The 24,750-nt window shown below is 41.0% G+C and overlaps 2 protein-coding genes across 6 annotated transcripts in view; one reads left to right on the top strand and one right to left on the bottom strand.

The window, feature by feature from the left end:
- Window positions 1–1,317: 1,317 nt before the first annotated feature.
- Window positions 1,318–5,477, bottom strand: LOC307177213 (peroxisome assembly protein 12-like). The gene is made up of 3 exons (XM_079904153.1): window positions 5,295–5,477; window positions 4,446–4,999; window positions 1,318–3,624 (listed from the first exon to the last, which is right to left on the bottom strand). The coding sequence occupies exons 1-3, from the start codon at window positions 5,418–5,420 to the stop codon at window positions 3,225–3,227; spliced, it is 1,080 nt and encodes a 359-aa protein (XP_079760279.1). The 5' UTR covers window positions 5,421–5,477; the 3' UTR covers window positions 1,318–3,224.
- A 576-nt stretch (window positions 5,478–6,053) lies between these two features.
- Window positions 6,054–24,750, top strand: part of AP2B1 (adaptor related protein complex 2 subunit beta 1) — a 122,632-nt gene continuing 103,935 nt past the window's right edge. For 2 of the 5 annotated variants that reach the window (XM_079904150.1, XM_079904146.1), the window contains exons 1-4: window positions 6,054–6,108; window positions 10,877–11,101; window positions 17,302–17,361; window positions 21,703–21,808. In XM_079904150.1, the coding sequence (XP_079760276.1) occupies window positions 17,325–17,361; window positions 21,703–21,808 (143 nt within the window). In that variant the 5' untranslated portion in view covers window positions 6,054–6,108; window positions 10,877–11,101; window positions 17,302–17,324. Of the gene's footprint in view, window positions 6,109–9,385; window positions 11,102–11,203; window positions 11,285–17,301; window positions 17,362–21,702; window positions 21,809–24,750 lie in introns of those variants that run through there. The other 3 variants (XM_079904149.1, XM_079904147.1, XM_079904148.1) reach the window with 3 other exon arrangements.

Here is a 24,750-nt window from a genome sequence, read left to right as displayed (position 1 = left end):
AAATCTGAAATCTACCTAAGTACCTCCTTTTTCCTTCCCAATCAACAGGAAGGACATTTTTGGGGCAGAAGAACTAGGAACTGTATTGTTTTCTCCTTCTTATTCTTTAATGCACTATTAGGGACCAAATCAGGAGAAGGAAGGATAATGTGAAAGATGAGCAAAGAGGGTTTCTCTTCCTTCTTCAGAGTTCCTTAGTTAAGTCCTCTGGCTATGAATAGTACATTATCAGGCCAGCGAGGAGCTCACATTCTGGCTCTGATACCTCAAAGCAAATGTTCATGATACAAAGCAACTTGAAATCAGTAGCTTGTACAGTGGGTTTTTTCTAGGTCTTGGGAAAATGATCTGGCCACACTGCTGACAGTTGGCGAAGAACTAGAGCTCCCAATTTATTTGTGTTTATTCACCGAGCACTTCAATTTATCAGCCGAGATAGGTATAGCACAGCTTTCCTGGTCAGTAGACACAAACTGCCAAATACCAGCGTCCATCTCACTCTCAATTCATTTGTCAAGATGATTCGGCTAGAATAGCAGACTAGATAGCATGGTGACCAAGAGTAACAGTGCTGGTTCTACCACGCCACCACCTGACTCTGGGTAAGTCTCCTTTCATTCGTTCTCTCATTCAGTCAGCTGTTTTATAAAGCACCAAGGGCCTTGAAATCCTAGCTCTAGCACTTTTTAGCTTAGAAACGTTCGTTAAGATAATCCAAACCTCACATTCCTTCTTTGTAAAGTGGAGATAATAATAGTGCCTTCTCCATACGGTTCTTGTGAGAATGAAGTGCGATGATGTATATAAAAAGGTTAGCATGGTGCCTGGCACATAACGGCAGCTTTTCATTCGATAATCAGTTACTAAGCATTTACTGTGTTCTGAACATGGTACTATGTCCTGGGGCCACCCATCATTTGCACCATTTAGTGACTGCCTTCTTTGGGCCAGATCTGCAACTGTGATGATCTCAAATTGTCCTCGTAACAACTTATAAGACATGCATTATTTTCATTATCTTATAAATGAATAAACTGAGTTCAGGGAAGTAAAGTTGAAGATTACACACCTAGTAAGTAGCAGAGCTGGGATTTGGACTCCTATCTATCTGATTCCAAAACCCATTTACTATCATTCTGCCATGCAGCCTTTACTGTTAGCAAGAAGAATAAGACACATGTCCTGTTCACAATCTAGAGGGGGAAAACATATATTAAAGAACTCATTGCAATACAACATATGTGATAACACCAGGTGTTATCGCATTGTTCTCATTCAGTTCTCGTAACAGCTCTGTGAGGTAGGTACTGTCATTATTCCCTTTTCACAGATGGGGAAACTGAGGAACAGAGAGTTTATGGTGCTTGCAAATACTATAGTCCATATACATGACCACTACACTCTAGTGCCATTCTGGAGAGCTAGAAACATATGAACAGTGTGCTTGGGGTGTTCTAAGGAGTGACAGTGACTATGCTTGTGAGAACAAGATAAGATTTCATAAATGAGATGGTATGTGAGCTGAAACCTGCAAGTAATGCACCAAGTTGAGGGCTTCCGTGGTGGCGCAGTGGTTAAGAATACGCCTGCCAATGCAGGGGACATGGGTTCGAGCCCTGGTCCGGGAAGATCCCACATGCCGCGGAGCAACTAAGCCCGTGTGCCACGACTACTGAGCCTGCGCTCTAGAGCCCGTGAGCCACAACTATTGAGTCCACGTGCTGCAACTACTGAAGCCTGCGCGCCTAGAGCCCGTGCTCCACAACAAGAGAAGCCACCGCAATGAGAAGTCCGCGCACCGCAACGAAGAGTAGCCCCCACTCGTCGCAACTAGAAAGGCCGCGCACGGCAACGCAGCCAAAAATAAAATAAATAAAAAACATAAAAAAGGACTAACATCATTTGCATAAAGACAAGCAAAAAAACTTACCTTAAAAAAAAAAAAAAAAAAAAAGAGGGCTTCCCTGGTGCCGCAGTGGTTGAGAGTCCGCCTGCCGATGCAGGGGACACGGGTTCGTGCCCCGGTCTGGGAAGATCCCACATGCCGCGGAGTGGCTGGGCCCGTGAGCCATGGCCGCTGAGCATGCGCGTCCGGAACCTGTGCTCCGCAACGGGAGAGGCCACAACAGTGAGAGGCCCGCGTACCGCAAAAAAAAAAAAAAGGCAAAGGTGGCCTGAATGAAAAATTTACTCTAAATATCTCGACTAATCTTTCAGTTTCCACATAATCATGACATGGAAGAGCTCTTTGCCATAAAACATTTATTCTTAAAATTTACTTAAGCGTTTCATAGAAACTTTAGTAATAGCCAGAATAATTCATGTCAGCTTAGCAAACTCTTAACAGCAAGCAGAAAGAGCTTATGAAAAGATCCTGTCTTTACACAGTCATAGTTAGGGCAGTATTTTACTTCATCTCTTCACTAATAGCTTTGCTTTCACACTGAAGTCTTCAGACTATTCTGTATACACATTCAACCCCTATTTTCCTGTAACCAGTTTCCCAAGGAAGATATGTGTGGTTCACAAAGGGATCTTTAAAAGCTGATAAACTATAGCAAATGTTACTTAACAAATGAGTCTCAGCATATGGAAGGAGAAAGTGTTTCTAAGTATTTTTATAAAAAGCATGTCCGGGGGTGGGGGGGATGAACTGGGAGACTGGGATTGACATGTATACACTGATGTGTATAAAAGTGATAATTAATAAGAACCTGCTGTATTAAAAAATAAATAAAATTAAATTAAAAAAGCAGGTCCATATTTCATACTGTTTGCAAACCGATAAAACCTATTCCTCATAGGCAGATAAATGCTTTCCTTTCTCAAAAGGCCTGCTTCCCCTCCACTACCCACTCTATGAGGTCTAACTTGGGTTTTTCCTGAGAGCTTCTATACCTCTTGTCCTTTAAGGAAGGGGACAGGAAAAGCTTCTGTGCCGAGTACCCTCTTTGATCCCCTTCTCTATGCTGACCCTCACATCCCCTGCCAGTCCTGATTCTCTCACTCTGACCAGCTCGGTCAACTCTAAGTAGAGTGGTCTAGGGAGCAAGCTAAAGGTTAAGATCAACGAGTACATCCTTTTAAAGAAATCCATGTGGCTGTTTAAAGTTCATACAATTATTAATTGAGGATGATCATACAATGCTATTTACCGTGCGGAAAAGCAGCCCTCTGGCCTTATAGCGCAGTCATTTCGTTGTGAGACAAGGTGCTAATCCCTTTCAGTTCTCAGGGGAGTACAGTTTAATCAGATGCTGTACTTCTGTTGGATAACCTGTGATGGGACAAGCTCGGTGACTCTTCACGTAATTAAACACACAGCGATAACAAAACACATAGCCAGAGGTGGCGAGAACGGTGTCATTCACCCGGTTTTTACGACACAGTGGGCACACAGTCTTCATTTGGGGCAACAGGGGAGAATCAGAATTGTAGTCTAGATGGACCGGTGGTGGTGGAGTAGGCAGGGCAGTCAATGACTTGATGGTTTCTTGGTTTCCGGATGAATACCACCACTCAAGGAACTGCAGGAAGAATACACCCGTCGAAAGGCCAGTAGAGAGGCATGAGGCGGCACCTCCCACGGCTTGCTTCAGAGCTGACTTTATCTTCTCGCCAGCGCTGTTTGGAGAACAGAACAAGGAGGCAAAAGGAGAAACTGTTTATTTAGGTACAATCACAGAACAACTAATACGCATGCAATTCTTACACTTTTCATTAGAATCGTTGATTCAGCTTGGGGATTGAATAGTTGCTGGACTGGCGTTTTCTCTTGTAAGTGTCTATTCGAAACAATTCCCTCTTTCTGACCTACCGTAGTTTAGGAGTTCTAGGAGCTAAGCTTTGTTTTTAATGACTAGGGCTTTGTTGCTTTGTGTTTTGAGAAAGAAATTAATGAGCCATTGATTATATAGACCTTTTATGGGGGTGGAAGATAGTATATCCAGAAAAAGAAATCACTCACTTAAAAAACAACTCAGCAGTACTGAGGAATATATTTGAACTTGTCAGAGAACACAGACACTAGGAGCGGGGTAGCACCATGGTTAAGAGCAGTCTTTAGAATTGTACTGATCTGGCTTGAATCTCAGCTCTGCCGCCTATTAGCTGTGTGGCCTTGGCAAGGTACTCAAATGTTAGAACTTAGTTTCCTCAACTGTTAAGTGGTGCTAATGCATTTATTTCATTGAGCTGTGATGAGGATTGAGATAATATACGTAAACACCTAGCAAAGGGTCTGGTACATAGCAAGTGTGTGGAAAAATGTAGCCATTATGATGAGGAAGGTTACCAGGATGGCAATCCTTATTTTATGGACACAAGAATTTTTCAATGATTTTATGAAATACCCCGAAGTGGACTGAGGGGGGTAAATTTCATAAAATTGGGATAAGATTTTAGGATTTATTAATCAAATATGTTGGGGAAATGTTAAGCCTTACCTCCCAGCTGGTTGCTGCATCATGCTGGCTTCGGCTGGTTTGTGCTCCAGAGCTTGTATATCCTGAACTGTAAGTCGACCTAGCCGAACCCCAGCCAGACTCAGCAGTGGTGAGTGATGCTGAGCCTTTCCTAGGATGTATCGAAGCTGCTGTACAAGAAACCAGCCTTCCCAGGCCATGTTAACAAATGGGTAGGCTGCCAAAAAGGCTCTGTAAAATCGCTTCCAGCAGGAAGTAGGGGGATGGATGGAATATTCATCCTCTTCTCTCAGGCTAGAAATCAGCTTCTCCAGCTTCACTTTCAGATAGGGAAGAAGAACCAGGAAAATAACTGACTTCCAAAGCTGCTTCTTTGGGAGACCAGCACTGGCCAGTCTCTGAAGCTTGTGTGTGTCTCCCATTACGATCCTCTTTAAGCCATAAAAGTTTTCAGAAAACGAGGCGCTGGTTTTAGACAAATAATGTTGCTGGAGCAGAAGATCTAGCACGGTGAAGATTTCATCAAACCACTTCCACAAGAAGCCGTAGCAGGCAGGATTTGATTCTGCAAGAACCTAAAGCAAAATAAATAAATGAAATTCATTCCATTACACAGCTACTATGCCTTGTATTTATATTTCCTTTTTTTCCCTCTGAATTTCCACACCTTTCTTTCTGGGTCTACCTTAACCTCCCTGAAGTGCTGGGTATTCAGTACACATAACAAGAGACTCCATAACCATTAAATCATGTGATGTGCATTATATGCTAATTGGTTATTTCAAAACTTAGGCCAACAAATAAATTCAGATTATTGGCTTGGTTTTTACCCGGACGTTCCTAAAACTTTTCAGAGAATTAAATCCTTACCTTGACCACATGCTGAAGAGCAGGTCTCACTGCTGTCATTAAACTGTCCTGTGCTACCACCTCAAAGATGGATGGCTGGTCATCCACCGCAGAAGCAGTTGTGATGTGAGCCCCGTGCTCAGCCATAGTTTCGTGTGTGCACTGGGTTTTACTTTGCCCACAAACTCTCTAGTAAGCATGAACTTTCTGGGGGTGCCAGATGGGTGCTATTTTACAGGAACTGGGCAAAAAAGACCTCTTCCGGAGGCAGAGGGGAGGGGTCTCAAGTGAAGGTGAAGAATGAAGTCAACGCGGACACCCACGTTAGGGAAGTAGTGTGTGGGAGAGGTGAGTTGATTAATGCTGCACCTCACAGGGAAAAGCGTGACTATGGGGGGACAGGTACGGCGAAGGAGCGCTGGCCTCTCGAGCGGCAGTCCTGGAGGCGGCCAATCACGGACTCCCAATCCGGAGGGCTCAAAAGCCAGGCGGCTCTGAGGGATCGAAGGTGCCAGTGCAGGCCGGCCCCAACGGCCTGGCTCAGCTGTGGGCTGTGCAATCCCCCCGCCCGCGCCAGTCCTTGCGAGCTAACCCCAGGCGAGGGGCGAGGAACCCGCGACGCCGCGTTTTAAAGGTCTCGGCTTTAGGTCAGAAGCCGCAACCGGAAATAGAAGCCGCTTGGAAACCTGTGGCCGTGGAGAGGCGCTCTAGCCTCGAACGCGGCCCCGCGACCGGAACTAGAGAACTCTATGATCTCACAGCGACTTCCGCTTCCGCCCCCAGCTGAAAGTAAAGAAGGCGCCAGCGGGCTCGGTTGGAGAGGAGTTTCCCGCGGGTTGGTTTTACTTTTCTTAGCTGGTTTTGCATCGCTGTCTTGTTGGAAAGCCACAGCTCTGATATCTATCTCTCTACAGAGTCTTTTTGGCAAGGTGTTGGGTCGCCGCACTGACGTCTGGCGCCTGGAGCCAGAGCTCGGCCTGTTGCTGAGGCCTTTGTTCCCTGGGGCGATAGAGATAGAGGCGAGGGACCCAAGGGAATGTGGAGATGGAAGGCTCACTTTGCTTGCGGCGGGGGTGGTGGCTCACTATTTTTGCCGCCTTCGGGAAGGATTTGAAGCGACAAAGCCGAGATAGAAGCCTTAGCCTTATGGCTGCCAATTATTTAAAAAAAAGTTTCCTGCTGGTGTTCAGAATTTGGGACGATTATTTTTCATTCAAGCTGGTACCTTAATTGTCTTCTAGGTTAGGTTACGTTCAAGCAGAACTCTAGGCACTTGCTACACTAAATGAAAATGGTTCCTACCCTCGAACACGGTAGGCTGCGTCACATTAGCGATATGAATACAGTGCTAGAACGGAGTGATGCTGTTGAATTCTAACTAGCATGAATTGGGGAGGCTTGGCAGAGAAGGTACTTTTCATTGTATACCAAAGTTAATGTAATTAACCTGACCTTTTGCAAACTGCTTTTACATCGTATGCAATTGCCTTGAGTAGCTGTAGGTTTACTGAATTTGGATAATAGTTAAAGTTCATCTCCTCTCTCTCCAACCTCTCCCCTCAACCCCTGGGCTAAATAGCTAGAAACGGAAGATATTATTTGCTTACTTTATACCATAGAGGACGTTATGGTATAAAGATAGTTAATTGTTTCACATAATGAGAACGCTGGAACAAGGTTTGGGTTTAGTTGTTTCAATAGGAGAAATAAAATCTTGCAAATTAACCGTAATTGTGGTTCCAAAAAGTGTTTCAGGGAATTCCCTGGCGGTCCAGTGGTTAGGACTCTGTGCTTCCACTGCAGGATGAATGGGTTGGATCCCTGGCCAGGGGAGCTAAGATCCTGCATGCAGCGTGGCCAAAAAAAAAAAAAAAAGTGTTTTATAGTCTGATTGGATACCTGCTGGAGAAAGTCACATTGATGGAAGATTTTACCTTGCAGAATTTTAAGGAGTAGAGATAATGTATCTATATAAAACACCTAGCTTTAGGTTCTTGGTCAGTGGTAGCTCTTACAGAGAGGCTTTTCTTAAGTGAGCAGCAAAAAGACAAAGTTGAAAAATAGCATCACCTAAGACGAGTGGGAAGTTAGTTAAACATTGGTGTCAGTTAGGGTTCTTTGGTTACAAGCAACAGAAAACAGGCTAATTTAAACTAAAAAATTTATTAGAAGAATATGAAGTAGCTAACAAAATAAGGAAAACCAGCTCTGAGGGAACAGGAATTACACAGTCCTACTGGATGTTTCTAGCAAGAATTAGCAAAGTGTCATACAGGCATCGTTGTTGCAATGAATGAGCTTCAACAAATTTCTGTCACTGTACTTACGATTCAGATCCCTATTGACTGACCTTGGTTCAGATTTCATCTCCACTCCCTGTTTCACTCTTAGCCAGAAGAGTGCAAGACACCTTAATAGTCCTTTGAGAATATTCCAAAAGTAAACTGATGTTATGTGAGAAAAAAGGCAGTCAAAACTAACAATGTCAATTATTACAGCCAATAAATAATAAACACCTCATCACAAATCCCACTCCCAGGTTTATGGTGTAATAAGTAAGACACAAAAATTGATTGCACTTATGTTAAAAGGTGTGAAGAGCCATCAGATAGGTTAATATGGTGAGTTTAGAGGAAGAGACAATAACAGCTGGGAGAAATGAGGCCGTTCAAACCAGCTTAAACAGAAGCTATATTGGCCTTTGTAACCAAAGGGAAGATCGTTTCTAACCTCACGTTTTATCTCAGCTTCTTTCTGCCAGTTGCTTTCTAATACAGCGATGTAACCTGGTATCTCCTGCATCTTACATCAGGACCAGATGTCCACCGAGAAAGTTTTGTGGATTAGGTGGACCTCAAAAGATGAGTACATTTGGGGAAAGTCGCAGTCATGGTGACAGGGTTTTCCAGGCTAAGGGAGCAGCGTGGATTGTATTTGAGGAGGAAATTGTTTGCTTTAAATATAGAGAGGAAAATAGACCAATAATACATAGTCTATACTGTTGACCATAATATAGAGGCTCTTAAATGCTAGTTTTAGTACTTTGCTTGTGGACATTCATTCATTTATTCCTGAATAATTTACTTACTCATTTATTACTGAATACATCCTGTGTGCCAAGCATTATGCTAGGTGCTGGGTAGACAGTAGTAATAAAAACAGACTTGGTATCTGCCCTCATGGAATTTACAGTCTAGTTGGGGAGAGAGATAATAAACAAATAAAGAGACTAATACCTAATTTACAAATGGAATAAGAGGGCTATGATGGGGGTGGCAGTGGGGCCTGGGAGAGAAGAACCTTTTAGACTGGGTAATCAGGGAGTGCCTTTATGAGATTACAATTAAAGTGAGACCTAAATTATAACCCAGCCAGCCCTGTGTGGAGTTGGGGAAAACGAATATTAGGTAGGAGGAGCGGTAGTTGTGAAGGCCCTAGGATGGGAAAGAGCTTGGCCTATTTGAGAGCTGCAAAAGCTAGCAAGAGGTGAAATGAAGAGGAAATGAGGAGTGACTGAAAGGATGAAATGATATTAAGAGAGGTAGACAGGAGCCTAACCACTCATAGGCCATGGGAAGGAAACTGGATTTTAGTCAAAGTATAATGGGAGGTCACTGAAGGATTTATACACCGGAGTCATGACCAGGTTTATATTTTTAAGATGACCCCTTAATGGTTATGTGGTTACATTTGCTTTGTGGAAATTCATCAAACTTTATATTTTTGGTGTGCACTTTTTGGAATGTTCGTTTATACTTCAAAAAAAAGTGAAACAAAAATCTGGCTGCTGTATGAATAATGGGAGGAGAGTTGAGGTTTCTAGTAGTTCAGGCAAGAGGCGATGGTGGCTTGGAATAATGAGGTGAATAGAAGGGATTGGATGAATTTGAAATATATTTTGAAGGTAGGATTGACAACTTGGAGATGGAATGAATGTGGCAGTTAAGAGAGAGAGAAATCAAGAATGACCCCCAGATTTCTGGCTAGTAATTTCTGGCAGTGTAATTTGTTCAAATAATTGCAATCATAGCAAATATTTACACAGTCCATACTATGTGCAGGCATAGTTCTAAGTGCTTTACGTACACTAATTCATTTCATCCTTGTAATAATATTATGATTGGATATTAGTATTTCTCCCATTTTATAGATGAGAAAACTAAAGAGCAAAGAAGTGGGGAAAACTGGGAGAAGGATAGGTTCTGTACAAATTAGGAAATGAGGAGCTGTTGAAAGTTTCTGAACCGGGGAGAGGTATGAATCAAAGATTTTTCTGGTGGCATCTCTTTACAAAATCCACCTCTGTCTTCTATGAGTTGTACCTGGAATCACATTTTTTAAACACCCCCCCATACTCTTATGATTTGCTTAATTTGGGTGGGCCATATGTGCAGACTTACGATCAGTGCGGTTAGCAATTTGGTGGTGAAGTTTGGGGACTAGGTCAAGGCTAGAGAGAGATATTTTGGAGTCATATGGGTAGGAAAAATGATTGAACCCATGGTATTGCTAAAGGGTTAGTGTAAAGAAAATGTATGAATATAGAACTTAAAATGCTTGCTACTTTCTCCCTCAGATACCATCCTATATCTCTTCTCTTTCAGCCATACTTTCTTATGGAGTTATCTGTTTTCATTTCTTTACCTCCCATTTATCTTCAGACTTCCACAGCATGGCTTTTGCCTTCATTATCTCTGCTGATGGTCTCAGCAATGACATCAAAGACCTTTGTGCTGCTAAATCCTTGGACACTTTTCGGCCCTTCCTCCTTTTCTCTCTAGCAACTGTTGTTGTTGACCACTCACTCATACATTTATCCATTCAACAAACTTTGGGGAGGGGGCGGCTAGGCCTCAGAGATATAGTATATAGTTCCTATACTTTCATAGAACTCTAAAAACGTCCTAAATGATTATGACCACCTGCTTTTCCTTCTACCTCTCTCCTTCTCAGTCTGCTTTGCACTTTGGATTTTTCCCAGCTTCTGCCTCAGGCTCTCATTCTTCACATTCCTTTTTTGTTTGGATAAAGACTTTATTATTACTTAGAGCAGTTGTTTAGAGGGGAAGGTACAGAGATATCTAGGTCTCGGTTTCTGAAAGGAACCTACTTTTGTGTAAGCACGCCTATTACATGCTGGGAGCCTTACCTACTTTAAGTTTCACAGGCTGGAGAGAGTTGTATCACTGGATTTATTTCACAAGTAAGACTAAGGTTGAGGAGACGTTAAGTAACTTTCCTAATCACATTCAGGACAGGGATTCGGTCTCAGATGGATTCAAACTCAGATCTGAGGCCATGTCAACCTCTTTTCCTTGCACAACTCTCCACCAGTCCCACTGCCCTTGTATGGTCTTGGGCTGGATCACCATTGTCCACATTCCTGAACTGGCCAGGGAAATTAGCTGGGTTTTTTTTTTTTTTAAGAAAACAGGGTGTTTCACTATCCCTATGTGTAAGTTTTTAAGACAACTCCTGTGCGAGGAAACAAATCCAGGGAATGTCAGCTTGTTTAAAAGATCCATTCCGATAGTCAGTGAACTTCCTCGGAGGCCCGGACCTCAGGTCGCTTCCCGACTGCGCAAAATTTTTCCATCTCCAAGGCGACAGAGATGACCGCCTTTCTGGCTCTCCCGCGCGCCTGGATGACGTCACACGGCGAGGCTTTCTGAAGTCAGAGTTTCCTGTCCACCATCTTTGTCCCTGGCAAAGTGGGTTTTGCGCAGTGGCTTAGACCTGGAGAAGGAGTCGTGACGTGCAGGAAACCATTACAACAACGCTCGGGCCGTGCTCTGTGGCTGCTGCTGCCACCCCTGCCCTTGCCTCCGGTGAGTTCAGGGCGGCTAACTTTGGGGTGTGTCCCCCTTTCATGGGGAAGGGGGCCAGGCTTGGTTGGAGACGGGCGGAGGAGAGGAATCTTAGGAGCGTGACCGTTGAAGATGGAGTGAGCCGTCGGGTGTGACCGTTGTGAGGAAGAGGGTTGGAGAAAGGAACTCCACCGCTGGAGCGGGGTGAGGGAATCCGCGGGGTGGCAACTGGGAGTTGGGGGGCACTGGGGAAAAGATATGTTCGAAGTGGGGGGTTAGGAGGGCCAGAGGCCAGGGGTGTGGCCGGTAGAGACTGGAGGCCGAGGGGAGAACCTTCTTCCCGGTTTGGCGTCGTTCACTGAGAGGCTGGGACGTGTCCAGGTACCAGAAGGGGAAAGGGGTTCCCCCAAAGTTTTGCTCATAGATGGGCAGACCTCGCCCGTCTTCTGTAATTTGAGGTTGAGACACCTCTCCTCCCTCACCTCGTAATGGGGGAACATATCCCTAGAATCTTGACCACCTGGGGAGAGAAGAGGAATTCCTGACATTGGAGAAAGGGAAGAGAAACCTCCAGAATTGACCCGATGTGAGAGAGGGGGAAGCAGGTGGGAGTAAATCTTAGCCCGGAGTTTTTTCTTTCTGGTCTTAGAAGGAGCGGTCTGGTTTGAGAAAGACTGTAGCTTAAGACAGAGGTAAAGAAACTGGAACTTCCTGTTATTCCATATTCTTTGAATCCAAAGAATTGATTCATGCTCTTTGTTTTCAGAGCACTGAAAACGGTGCCCATTTGCGGGGCAGACTTTTTTTAAACTCACCTGGCTGCTTCATTATGAAGCAGTGTGAATAAAGTGTGAATGCTTCATTAAACTTTGACTTTTAAGAAGTGTTTTTTAAATGCCAAACACTTATAATCATGTGGTTTAAAAGAGAAAGTAAAGAAAACTCAGTAAGTTTAGAAAAGGAAGAATGACAAAGGAAGTGGTCTCAGTGAGGAACAATTTAAATTATTAATTACCTCCCTGGTATAATTCTGTTGCTTAGCTTCAGGGTACACTTACAAAGTCATAATAGAAAGCAGCAGATGAAGGAGATGCAGCTGTACAAGAAAACGTGTAACACATTCCAATGATGACTAAGCGTGGTGGTAAGATGAGAACTGTTTGCAGGTATCTTAATAGTTTTAAACTCCCAAAGAAGCAGAAAGTATAGTGTGTTCTGCAAATAGCCTCACTGAAAATTGGGTGGTAAACTTAATACAAAGCTAACGTTCTGTGACTTAAGAGACTCAAGAAAGTCCTGTTCTTCCATCTTTTCTTTTTCTTCTTTAACACACCCGTATTTTAAAATATTACGAACCAAGCTGAACAGGGAACGAATCAGGTAGGACGCATTTTCCTTTCTTCCTTCTTTACTCTCCTTCCAGGCGTAAGTTTTCCAGAGTTTATTTCAGTTAAGAATTGAATGTAAAACTTTTGAGCTTTTTTCTTACCGGATAATATTAACAAATTATTTTGTGGCCATTTTTAAATGGAAATTGCAGGTGTGTCTGTTGTAATGAGTTGTCTGCTGTCATTTCTTAGGCAATAAATGATACCTGAAGATGCCATTGTCTTTGCATTATTGAAATATCTGATTAGCACCTCTCACCCTTGTAATGAAAGATTGCTGAGATGACCTTTCTGCTTTATAATTTGGTCAACTGTTCACTTTTTCCCTGCTAGCACCAACTGTGTAAAGTCCTACTTTATGCGAAGAGGGGATTTAGTGGCCTCACCAGCTCTAATTTAGCTGCCATTTCCCAGAGAGCCATTTGAAATTAAGACCCTATTAATTTTTTTCTGGCCGTATTCTCTTTATGGGCACCGGAAGGAGGGAGGAGTAGTTGAGAAGGGACTTTTAGAACCTATATTTAGTAGAAACTAGGTTATGTTAAATCTAGATGTATAATCCTGTACAGGGAGACCTTTTTTGAAATGCAGTGACGTCATACTCTGGGCTAGGAAAGTTAGAGTGATTGTGCTTTTGACTGTGGCAGCATTATTATTTTTTTTTTTAACAATGTCCTGAGGTCATACCTCAGGTCCTCAGAACAGCCGGTGACTTCTCTAGTTTGATCTGGTAAAAAGGTAGTGCGACTTCCAGCTCCATGATGGCTTGGCTTTGCCGTGGGACTCTTCTGAGGAATAAATTCCCCCCGCTCCCAGAAGGAACTTGATTTTTGAGGCTCTTCAGCAAATACTTGACTTACTCTTTGAACTCTATCTTGGCTGCTTTTTCTTTGGCTTCTAAAGCAGACAACAGTTTTTTTTTTGTTTTTTGTTTTTTTGTGGTACACGGACCTCTCACTGTTGTGGCCTCTCCTGTTGCAGAGCACAGGCTCCTGACGCGCAGGATCAGCAGCCGTAGCTCATGGGCCCAGCCGCTCCGCGGCATGTGGGATCCTCCCGGACCGGGGCACGAACCCGTGTCCCCTGCATCGGCAGGCGGACTCTCAACCACTGCGCCACCAGGGAAGCCCCAGACAACAGTTTTCACCATCCTATGTTTTAGGGAATCTGACCATATTCATCTCTGGTGTGTGATTAAGAGTGTCTCATTAAAAAAAAAAACAACAGTGTCTCATTTAAAAATATATACAGGGACTTCCCTGGTGGTGCAGTGGTTAAGAATCCGCCTGCCAGTGCAGGGGACATGGGGTTTGATCCCTGGTCTGGGAAGATTCCACATGCCACGGAGCAACTAAGCCCGTGCTCCACAACTACTGACCCCACGCGTTGCAGCTGCTGAAACCCACGCGCTCTGGGGCCCATGTGCTGCAGCTGCTGAGCCTGAGTCCTGCAACTAATGAAGCCCGCGCACAGCAACGAAGAGTAGCCCCTGCTCGCCACAACTGGAGAAAGCCCATGTGCAGCAACGAAGACTCAACGCAGCCAAAAAATACATACATATGCAATTTTTTGAGGTGAAATTCACATAACATAAAATTAACCATTTTAGAGTTTGGTGGCATTTGGTACATTCACGGTGTTGTGCAGCCCCGCCTCTTCTCATTTGTTTTTGTTTAGGCTAGTTTATTTTTATTTTGGGGGAGTTTCTTTTGGCTTAAGTCAGGAACTGACATGATAAAATGTTGCTCTGCCAATATGTGTAAGGGATATTTCATTACTGTTGTGTAGGACAGTGCGAGATAAGAGAGTGGTGTGTTTCTCCTTTCTCTTTAAAAGCAGGGGTTCTTAATTTAGGGTCTAAGATCATGTACTTGATTCTCTCCTCTTCCCTGAAATTTTGTGGGCTGGTACATTATTCTCTAGTTAAGAACTTAGTGCTCACAATGTAAAAGGACAGAAATCTATTCCTCGATGATGAAATTTGTTAGGGGAAGTAATGAAATGTGTGGGTCACTAATAAAGGTACGATTTAAGACTAGGTTAATTTAATGTTTAACAGATTGTGCTGAAATTTTCTGTTAAAAATTTAATATATGTGAATGTGTATGAGAGCTTTAGCAAACAGAACGATTTTGGGGCCCTTTTTCAAAGAAACAGTGAGAAATTCCAAGCAGCTTTTGTCTTTAAATGTTAAGCAAGTTTTAACTTTTGATGATCCCAAAGGACTAGAGTGGCTTAACAACATCCTGGATAGACCATAATGGCCTTGAGCTATGGGCCTCCTGTCAGGCTCTAGTACTGTAATCATTTCTGTATACTGGTTTTCCTCTTTGTATATATAAGTTCTTAGATGATAACTTCAAATTTATTCCAGGTCTTTTTTTTAAAATTAATTAATTAATTTATGGCTGTGTTGGGTCCTCATTGTTGTGCGTGGGCTTTCTCTAGTTGCGGTGTGTATGGGCTTCTCATTGCGGTGGCTTCTCTTGTTGCGGAGCACGGGCTCTAGGCTTGTGGGCTTCAGTAGTTATGGCATGTGGGCTCAGTAGTTGTGGCTCACAGGCTCAGTAGTTGTGGCACATGGGCTTAATTGCTCCGTGGCATGTGGAATCTTCCTGGACCAGGGCTCAAACCCACATCCCCTGCATTGGCAGGTGGATTCTTAACCACTGCACCACCAGGGAAGTCCCTATTCCAGGTCTTTTATGTGAAGGACTCCTTTCTTCAGTTTGCCTACTTCACATTTAGTTTACATTGTGAATGGATTAAATGATTAAATGGATTAAAAGATTATAATTCTTTGAATTTCAGCTAGAAAAGACATTATGAAAATACTACATAAGACAAGCCTCTGAAGGTAGATAGCTAGTGGGAAGCAGCCGCATGGCACAGGGATATCAGCTTGGTGCTTTGTGACCACCTAGAGGGGTGGGATAGGGAGGGTGGGAGGGAGGGAGACGCAAGAGGGAAGAGATATGGGAACATATGTATATGTATAACTGATGCACTTTGTTATAAAGCAGAAACTAACACACCATTGTAAAGCAATTATACCCCAATAAAGATGTTAAAAACAAAAAAGACAAGCCTCTGTTACAGGCTCACTTTAAGTTATAACAATTAGTGTCAAATCAGAAATTTCTATATTCTGTAATGATTTGTGTGAGTTCTAGCTCACTTCTTTTAACGAGGTAAATTCAGTGAAATTCTTGTACAACCTAAAAGCACTATTGTATAAGGATCAGTACTATAAACATTAAGTAGCTCCTTGGAAAGATAACAAATGAGTCTAATTTCCCTTAAATAGTCCAAGTAGTACATTTTAGAGAACAAATTTGAGCCAACCTTTTTTCATTATTTTATGATTTTCTGGCTTTTTTCCTTAATTGCATTGATTTGTTGAGTGCTTAGGTCTTTTTTCTCAGATCCATAATTGCCATTGTGTGTGGAGGTATTATCACTCAAATTTGCCAAATGTATTATCACTCATGTTGTTTTGACCAGAAAATAATGAGTAGGTGCCGGGGCATCTGTCCAAAATTTGGTCATAAGTATTATTAATGATGGTAGTCAGTAAGAAGATAATCATTTTTTTAAAAATTTATTTATTTGGTTGTGTCGGGTCTTAGTTGTGGCAGGCAGGCTCCTTAGTTGAGGCTCGCTGGCTCCTTAGTTGTGTCATGCGAACTCTTAGTTGCGGCACGCATGTGGGATCTAGTTCCTGGACCAGGGATCGAACCTGGGCCACCTGCTTTGGGAGTGCAGAGTCTTAACCACTGTGCCACCAGGGAAATCCCAGAAGATACTCATTTTTGAGATACTCATTTTTGAGTGCTCATTTTTCTTTATTAAAAGAAAATTTTAATGTATGTAAAGAAGTCAAGTACATTGGACAAAATCTTAGGGTTTCTCAAATCAGAAAACACTGTCTCATTAGTTGGGGAGAAATGTGATCAGTCCATGCTGTTTTGGTTTTACCAGTGGAGCCTTATGTCAACTGGATTAATTCTGGAAATTGGAACAGAAAAGTTAAAGTTGAGGCTGGGATCCATGTTCTTTTAAGTTTTAACACCAGTTCTGATTCTCTTTAGTACTCAGTGTGACTAAACAAATATCTCAGTTTTTTGCATTGTTTTTAACTGTAAACTGATATTTTTTATTTTGGGGAATTATAGGTTGTTGGAAATATGAAAACCGTAATTTTTTAAAAAATCCATTCATAACACCTCTCTAAGATGTTTGCCTCTCTAGGTGTTTGTCATGAAAGAGTATTGTCCTACTAATCTAGGCTTTTCTTTTTTTTCTGAAAGAAATTCCTTTTATTGATAGTTGCATGTAATGGTGAATAGGTTGATAAAATTTTTTTCTCCTTCAGTTTTACTCTGTTTCAGAATATATGTCTTAGAGTGACTCCATCTTGAGGCAGGGAAGTAAATCAGATTTGCTTTAACGGAAAGTAATGGGGAGATCTTTTGAAACAAACTTTTCCTTATTTTAAATATTGGAGTGACTAACTGAAGATGTATTTGTAAAAAAATGTAGCTTTAGGTCTTGGAGGCTCTGAGGAGATAATTGTGGATAAAATCATAAAACTATGATAGGTTCAGATTATCACTCTATTCCATTAGGCCTTTGGATTTTGTTCCAGTTAGCTTTTGAGGCAAGGATTACATTCTTAATTATCCTTGCATCCCTTTGGATCACCAGTGATGGTGGTAAGGATGAAGATACTTTCTGAATGCAGAAATTCTTGTATATATGATCTTAAAATTAGTTGAATGCCTTGCTGGACATAAATAACTTGGTTAAAGGAATTCTCTTCTCTTGCTATAGGTGCACATTAAAGATCCACAACCATGACTGACTCCAAGTACTTCACAACCAATAAAAAAGGTCAGTATGAGAACCTGATCACAACCTTTTTTGAAGATTCTTCAAAAGTCATGGTGTAAGATTGTTCCAAGTAGAATGCTCCTGACCTCTTCAGACATGTATGTCTTGGACCATCTCATTGGGGATATTCTACAGAAAAGTGTATTGAGTAAATTATTAAAGTATGGGTTTTTAAAGATACGGCTGTGATGCACATCATTTTGACTTGAAGGTTTTAGTGAAAGGAAGAGATCCAAGATTGATCCGTTGAAGATTGATAGATCTGAGGAGGGTAAAAGGAAGAAGCACATTTATTTTCTCTTTTTTAAAAAAATTGAGTGCAATTGGTTTACAATGTGTTCGTTTCTGGTACACAGCAAAGTGATTCAGGGGTGTGTGTGTGTGTGTGTATGTATGTGTGTGTATATGTATACATATATATATTCTTTTTCAGATTCTTTCCCATTATAGGTTATTACAAGATATTGAATATAGTTCCCTGTGCTATACAGTAGGACCTTGTCGTTTATTTAATATATACTAGCTTGTATCTGCTAATCCCAAGGTCCTGATTTATCCCTTCTTCCCCTCCTGTTTGGTAACCATAAGTTTATTTTCTGTGTCTGGGTGTTTCTGTTTTGTAAATAAGTCCATTTGTATCATTTTTTAGATTCCATGTATAAGTGATACCATATATCTGTCTTTCTTTGTCTGACTTACTTCACTTAGTATGGTAATCTCTGGGTCCATCCATGTTCCTGAAAATGGCAGTATTTCATTCTTTTTTATGGCTGAATAATACTCCATAGTATAAATAAACCATATTTTCTTTATCCATTCATCTGTGGATGGACACTTAGGTTGCTTCCATGTCCTGGCTATTGTAAATAGAGCTGCCGTGAACATTGGGGTGCATGTATCTTTTCGAATTAGAATTTTCTCTGGATATATACCCAAGAGTGGGTTTGTTGGATCATATGGTAACTCTAGTTTTTGGTTTTTTTTTGCGGTGCGTGGACCTCTCACTGTCGTGGCCTCTCCTGTTGCGGAGCACAGGCTCCGGACACGCAGGCTCAGCGGCCATGGCTCACGGGCCCAGCCGCTCCGCGGCATGTGGGATCTTCCCGGACTGGGGCACGAACCTGTGTCCCCTGCATCGGCAGGCGGACTCTCAACCACTGTACCACCAGGGAAGCCCGTAACTCCAGTTTTTTAAGGAACCTCCATACTGTTTTCCATAGTGGTTGCACCAAATTCTTTTATTTTTTACTTGGAAATAAACATTTTATTACAAGGAGTACTACTAAAGCAATACAGCAATAAAAAGTAAAAATGAAAGTTCTCTCCCTCCCTACTCCTGTTCCTGATGGGAACTCGTTATGTATCCTCAATCTTTTCTATGCATGTATTAATACATATGATTTTTAAAATTTTTAACAAAAAATGATTATGCAAAACAATGCATGGAAATTTGATATTTTCTTATCCTTCCACACATGATGATTTCATACCATCATTTCTGAATTATGGCTATCAAAATGCATAATCTCAGTGTAATCATGAAGGTACACCCATGACAGCTGAGGGTGTTCTATAAAATGACTGGCCTGTACTTTTTAAAATTGTCATTATCATGAAAGACAAAGGCTGACCAGCTGTTTCAGATTAAAGGAGACTAAAGAGACCTGACAGTAAATGTAATGCATGATCCTGCATTGGATCCTGGCCCAAGGAGGATGGGGGTAAAATTACTATAAAAGACTTTATCAAGATCTTTGAATAAGGTTTATAGATTAGATAATGACAGTATATCATTGTTAAATTTCCTGATTTTCATCATTGTATTATAGTTATGTAACATAATTCCTTGTTCTTAGAAGTTATACACTGACATATTTAGAGTTGAAGAGACATGATGTCTACAGTTTACTTATTCAATGAATCAGAAAAAAATGTATAAATATATAAAAATATGATAAAGCGAATGTGGCATAATGTTAGCAGATGGGGAATTTTGCAACTTTTCTTTAAGATTAAAATGATTTCAAAAGAAAAAGAAAATGGGAGGGCACACATAGTGGCCTGGAGCACCAGAAAATTTTCTAGAAAGCACAAGCATATTTCTGTCGTTTGGAGTTATTTAAGGGTAAACTTCTATTATAATACAGAAAACACCATAGAGAGTTGCTTAATTACATTAGCTACTACTAGTCCATGGCTTTCAGCCTTGCCTGCACATTGGAATTGCCCAGTGAAGTAAAAGACAATAGGTGATGTCCAGTCCTACCCCTGCAGATATCCTGATTTCTTTGGTCTGGGATATGGCCTAGACGTGGGGTTTTTTTAAAATCTCCCCAGAATTTTCTGATGTGTAGCCGAGATTGAGAACTGTTGCTAGCTGCTAGCAATGCTTGGTAGATTTGATTCAGGGGAAAAGGAGGGGGGAAAGATAAGAATTTAATAAAGCTGTAGTATGTGTGAGATACCTTGCCTCCGTGCTCCTCCTTGGCTCCACCCAACTTCTTGCTGTTTTTACTGCTTATAGCGTACAAAAGCATTTAGCCCCTTGGCATTCATTTTCAGCATTTTTTCTTATTCTCGTATCATTCTGAAATGTATTTATTTCTTCTGTTAACATTTTGTGTGCTTTGATGGCCAAGATGTTTCTATAATAACACAAAAAGATGTAATTTTAAAACTCACCTAAGTTTTCAAACCTTCACTTATAATGGGTCCTGGTAACCTTTTTTTAATTCAGGGATTTTTGTAAAGGTTTGAGACTTACAGATGAATCATGGCTGGGTAAATACCACATTTTAAAAAATGGATAGACTGTGTTCCTTTTACTTCCTGTAACACCCACCAGAACTGCCACTGGAGCATATTCTTTAAATTTATGCTGTTGGAGTTGGAATAATTTCAGTTATATCCTGTTTTGATTCTTCAGCTCCTGCTGCTATTCACAATTCAGATTTTCTGAAACCGTGCTGCTTGTCCTTTACTGTTTTCAGAAGTAAATGATGGGAACCCTAAGAGCTGGATTTGGCAGCAGAGGACTTGGAGAAGAGGAGAGTGACTCTTTAAAGGGCCCAGCTTTTCTGTCTGTGCTATTTTTGCAGCTGTCAAATAAAAGGGTGATTTTTGTAACAGGTTGTTTGCTTTGTTAGCGATGGATTTTGATGTAACAGGCTTTTTTAGTGCTCAACTTCTGTGCTTCTTGCCAGTTCATCCTTCCCATTTAGAGGCTTCAGCAGATCACCTAGTTTGCTGCCCCCACTATTTCTGTACTGGTGAACGAGGTTAAAGTGAACATCAAGAACAGTCATAAAGGTGGAAGAAAATGAGGCAATTCTGTGGATTGAAAGTTGACGTGACAATAGTCAACTTCTTTTTCGTGGTCTTATAGTATATTTTCTTCTTTCTTTTAAAACCAGTTGAGGGTGGTTAACCTTTTTTCTTATTTCAGCTCCAGCTTTCTGAAGATAGGTGAGCCTGGGCCTTAAAATAGTGGTGACAGTCCTGGCATTTCACGGCGCAGCGCCTGAGCAGTCAGTCATTTAAGATTATACCTTTAGAAATGACTCTGGTTTGTACCATTCTTGAAGCTTCAAGATTATTATTTCTGTTCTTAGATTGATTGAACAGGATAGGGCCTTAAAGCCCATTATCATCTTAAAGTACTAATTAGAGCAGTGATTCTCAACCCTGATTATACATTAGAATCACTTGAGGAAACTTTAAAAAATATGAACGTAGGAGTTCTACTCCTTGACATTCTGATTTATTTGGTCCAGAGTGGAGCCTGAGCATTGGCATTTCTAGATACTTCCCGGGTAATAGTGTGTAGCCAACGTTGAGAAACACTGGATTAAAGAGTCGGGAGAAACAGTTCTAAGGCCAGCTCTGTCACTCGCTCAGTGACCTTTGAGCCTCAGTTGTTGAGTTGAGAGTAGGTGAATGAGGAGTCTCTTCTGGTTTGAAAACATTGATTTGTGAACCTGTTTGCTGCCTGCATTTATTTTTTTCCCAGGACTTTGAAATTCTGACGGGAGATCATCCCTCCGATGCCGTTCTCTCCCCATCGTAGTAAGATATCATGAGATATCTTTCCTTTTTCCTACTTCTATGCTTCCTGAGATCTGGCTTACACCTTCCTCTCTGGCGATAACCCCAAAATAGCATCCTTATCAATGCGTTGGTTAATATTCTAGGGATTTGAACTGTACCTATCCTATAATTTTTAAATAATTTTATTTCAGTTGCAGCCCTGCCACTGGTCAGCTGTTGTGTTACTTGCTATATAGTACAGTATTCTGCTCTAGTTCTCTGATCCTGGGACCTCACCCGTTTGTTGTCTTTTAGGAGAAATCTTTGAATTAAAGGCTGAACTCAACAATGAAAAGAAAGAAAAGAGGAAAGAGGCTGTGAAGAAAGTGATTGCTGCTATGACTGTGGGGAAAGATGTGAGGTAAGGGTAATCTCTTCTGCTTTGCTCATTTTAGACTCTTACTCTATGGCTTTTACTGCTTTTTTTAAGCAGAGGTCTTCTTAGAAGCCCATATGATTTAAATTTATTTATTTATTTATTTATGGCTGTGTTGGGTCTTCGTTTCTGTGTGAGGGCTTTCTCTAGTTGTGGCAAGCGGGGGCCACTCTTCATCGCGGTGCGCGGGCCTCTCACTATCGTGGCCTCTCTTGTTGCGGAGCACAGGCTTCAGACGCGCAGGCTCAGTAGTTGTGACACATGGGCCCAGTTGCTTCGCGACATGTGGGATCTTCCCAGACTGGGCTCGAACGCGTGTCCCCTGCCTTGGCAGGCAGATTCTCAACCACTGCGCCACCAGGGAAGCCCTACTGCTTTTTATTTAAAGCTATTACAGTCAGAACATATAAGAATGAGTTTGTCCCACTGGAAACATCAGGAAGTGTGGTTGCTTTTATATTAACTCTGTGACTAAGTTTTTTCTGTTTTTTTTAAGAGTGAAACGAGTTTGATTTCACTTGCATACAGATCTAGCATAAAACCTCTTGAGAGCTGACACAGTTACAAATCTGTTGCTGAGGTAGTTTTAGAAGATGATAAAAATATACTGAGAAGCAGAAGCCCATGTGTACTTCAATTGGCTCAAGCCAGTGCCCTCAACTTTACAACTCTGCCTTTAATTGCCGAATTCAAGATGAAAATCAGTGGTAACAAAATCCAAAGGGTCTTTTTTTTTTCCTCTCTTTTTTCCTGTAATTTAGGAAGGCCATTTGGAAATAAATAAGGATTGTCTGCAGGCCCCTGAGGATTCCCGAGATCCTTTCCATGAAATCCATGAAGTCAAAGCTATTCTTGTAATAATATTTAGGTGTTATTTACCCTTTTCACTGTGTTGACATTTGCATGGCTGGTGCCTTAGTGTGAATTAAGGCAGTGGTGCCAAACTGTAAAAGTAGTCATTGTATTCTTCACCATCATGTGCTTGCAGGAAAAAAGGGCAGTTTCCCTTAGGACTGTCCTGCATGAAGCACTAAAAATTTATTTCAGTAAACCTTGAACCTTGAGTTCAGGTCTTTTTAATACTCTGTGTGATGAAATAGGAATTAGGCATAAAGTACTTCTACTGCATAGCAAAGTGTGACAGTTGACTTGAAAAAAAGCCCTTGCACAATTGTTTGACTTGGGAACACCATTTCTTTGTGAAAGAAAGATTAACAGACAGAACTATAGTTAACCAGACTTCAGTATTTGGGAGACATTTTATAAAAAATGAACAAAGTGAACCTGTCACTTCAAGGGAAAAAATTTGACAGTAGATAAATTTCGACTTTAAAGTAAAAATTAGAGTGTTGGAAAACTTGTATCTCCCATCGTGAGCTTGATAGCTTCCCAATACTTAGAGATTTTTCTGATGAGATTGGTGGTGAAATTAATGACTGTGATTATTTGCTGCTGTATAATGAAATATGCCACCATAGAGAAGATCTGCATAACTCATTGAACCAATATTTTCCAAATGACCAGTGCATACATCACAAAATTATGCATGGGTAAAATATCCATTCAAAATAAGTGATAAATGAATGGAATTTAATGCAACCAAGTACAGAAAGTTTATTGATATGGTTTCAGATTCCATATTGTACCTAACTTTTAAGAAACTACCATTTGTGGACTAAAAACAAAAAGAAAAACAACCATTTGTCTAGCTTTAATGTATCAAAGGAGAACATCCAGTTATATGAAAAAGCTATTAAAATACTCCTCCATTTTCCAATCTATATACGTGTATGCAAATGGATTTTCTTCTTACACTTCAGCTAAACAACATTCTGCAACAGGTTGAATGCAGGAGCATGTGTGAGAATCCAGCTGTTTTTGTTTAAAGTAGACATTAAAGAGATTGGCAAAAATTAAAACAATGTCATCCTAATTTAAAAAAATAAGTAAAATAGGTAGACTTTTACTTTAAAATATTTATGTTAATATGAAATGCATTGATTTTCCTTTTATCAGTTGGGTCAAATGCTGCTGATAAGAAATGGATGAGTGCAAGAAGGCCAAGTAAATTCCAGCATCTAGTGGTGGATGTAAGGTGTAGTAACTCAAACATCTGAGAAGGTCCTAAGGCTAATGATGACCTTCCTAATGTCATTAAGAAAAGGGAAGTTTAAATTTAAGTGCATTCTGTGTCAGGCACAGGGACAGATGCTTTTACTTACAGTGTTTTTTATAGTCCTCATACCTTCTGAACTAGAGGTTATTCTGAATTAGAAGTTATTCCATGTTAGAGATCAAGCAGTGTACACTTGGAGAGGCTAACGAATAATCCCAAAGTCATACAGCTAGTGGTAATGTAGCCAGGATTCTAACCTAGGGTCTGGGTCCCAATATCTGTTACTGGTCACTTCCTTCATGGGTGTATATATACAATAGAACTTAAATGTGTACGTGGCACACACGTATAGAACTGTTTCATTTTCTGAAAATGGTTAAAATTTTGAATAAAGACCCTAATTATCTGAGAACTGTTTTAATAAGGAAACTAATCAAATAAGTTCCCACTGGTCACGGATGGAAGAATATGTGCCTTAAAAAGCATAACAACTGTAGTGCTTTGAACTGCAAAGAATTGATATGAAAAATTATGCTTAATTTTTTGTGACATAGTGATTTTTTTTAAGTTTGTAAAGATATACACTAAAATATTATATATGAAATGTATGTGCAGGATTTGTTTCGAAATTGTTTAGAGCAACTAGATGGGGTAGGGACTGGGGGAAGGCGAGTGGGTTGAGGTTGTGTATGAAACAAGATCGGGTATGTATCAATATTATTTTGCAGCTGGGTGATGGATACATGGGTTCATTAAACTGCTGTCTCTAATCTGAAAATTTTCATAGTAAAAAGTTTTTTAAAAATCTATT

Source organism: Stenella coeruleoalba (genome assembly GCF_951394435.1).
Source record: "Stenella coeruleoalba genome assembly, chromosome: 19".
Taxonomy (NCBI): domain Eukaryota; kingdom Metazoa; phylum Chordata; class Mammalia; order Artiodactyla; family Delphinidae; genus Stenella; species Stenella coeruleoalba.
The sequence above is the reverse complement of the archived record's forward strand: the minus strand, read 5'-3'. Positions and strand labels throughout refer to the sequence as shown.

Bases quoted from the DNA above. Each gene is read 5' to 3' on its own strand.
- LOC307177213 (XM_079904153.1), bottom strand. From the start codon at position 5,420: ATGGCTGAGCACGGGGCTCACATCACAACTGCTTCTGCGGTGGATGAC. The intron at 5,000-5,294 runs GTAAGGATTTAA...ATTTTGCTTTAG, and splicing joins CTCTTCAGCATGTGGTCAAG to GTTCTTGCAGAATCAAATCC. The intron at 3,625-4,445 runs GTAAGGCTTAAC...TTCTCCAAACAG, and splicing joins ATGCAGCAACCAGCTGGGAG to CGCTGGCGAGAAGATAAAGT.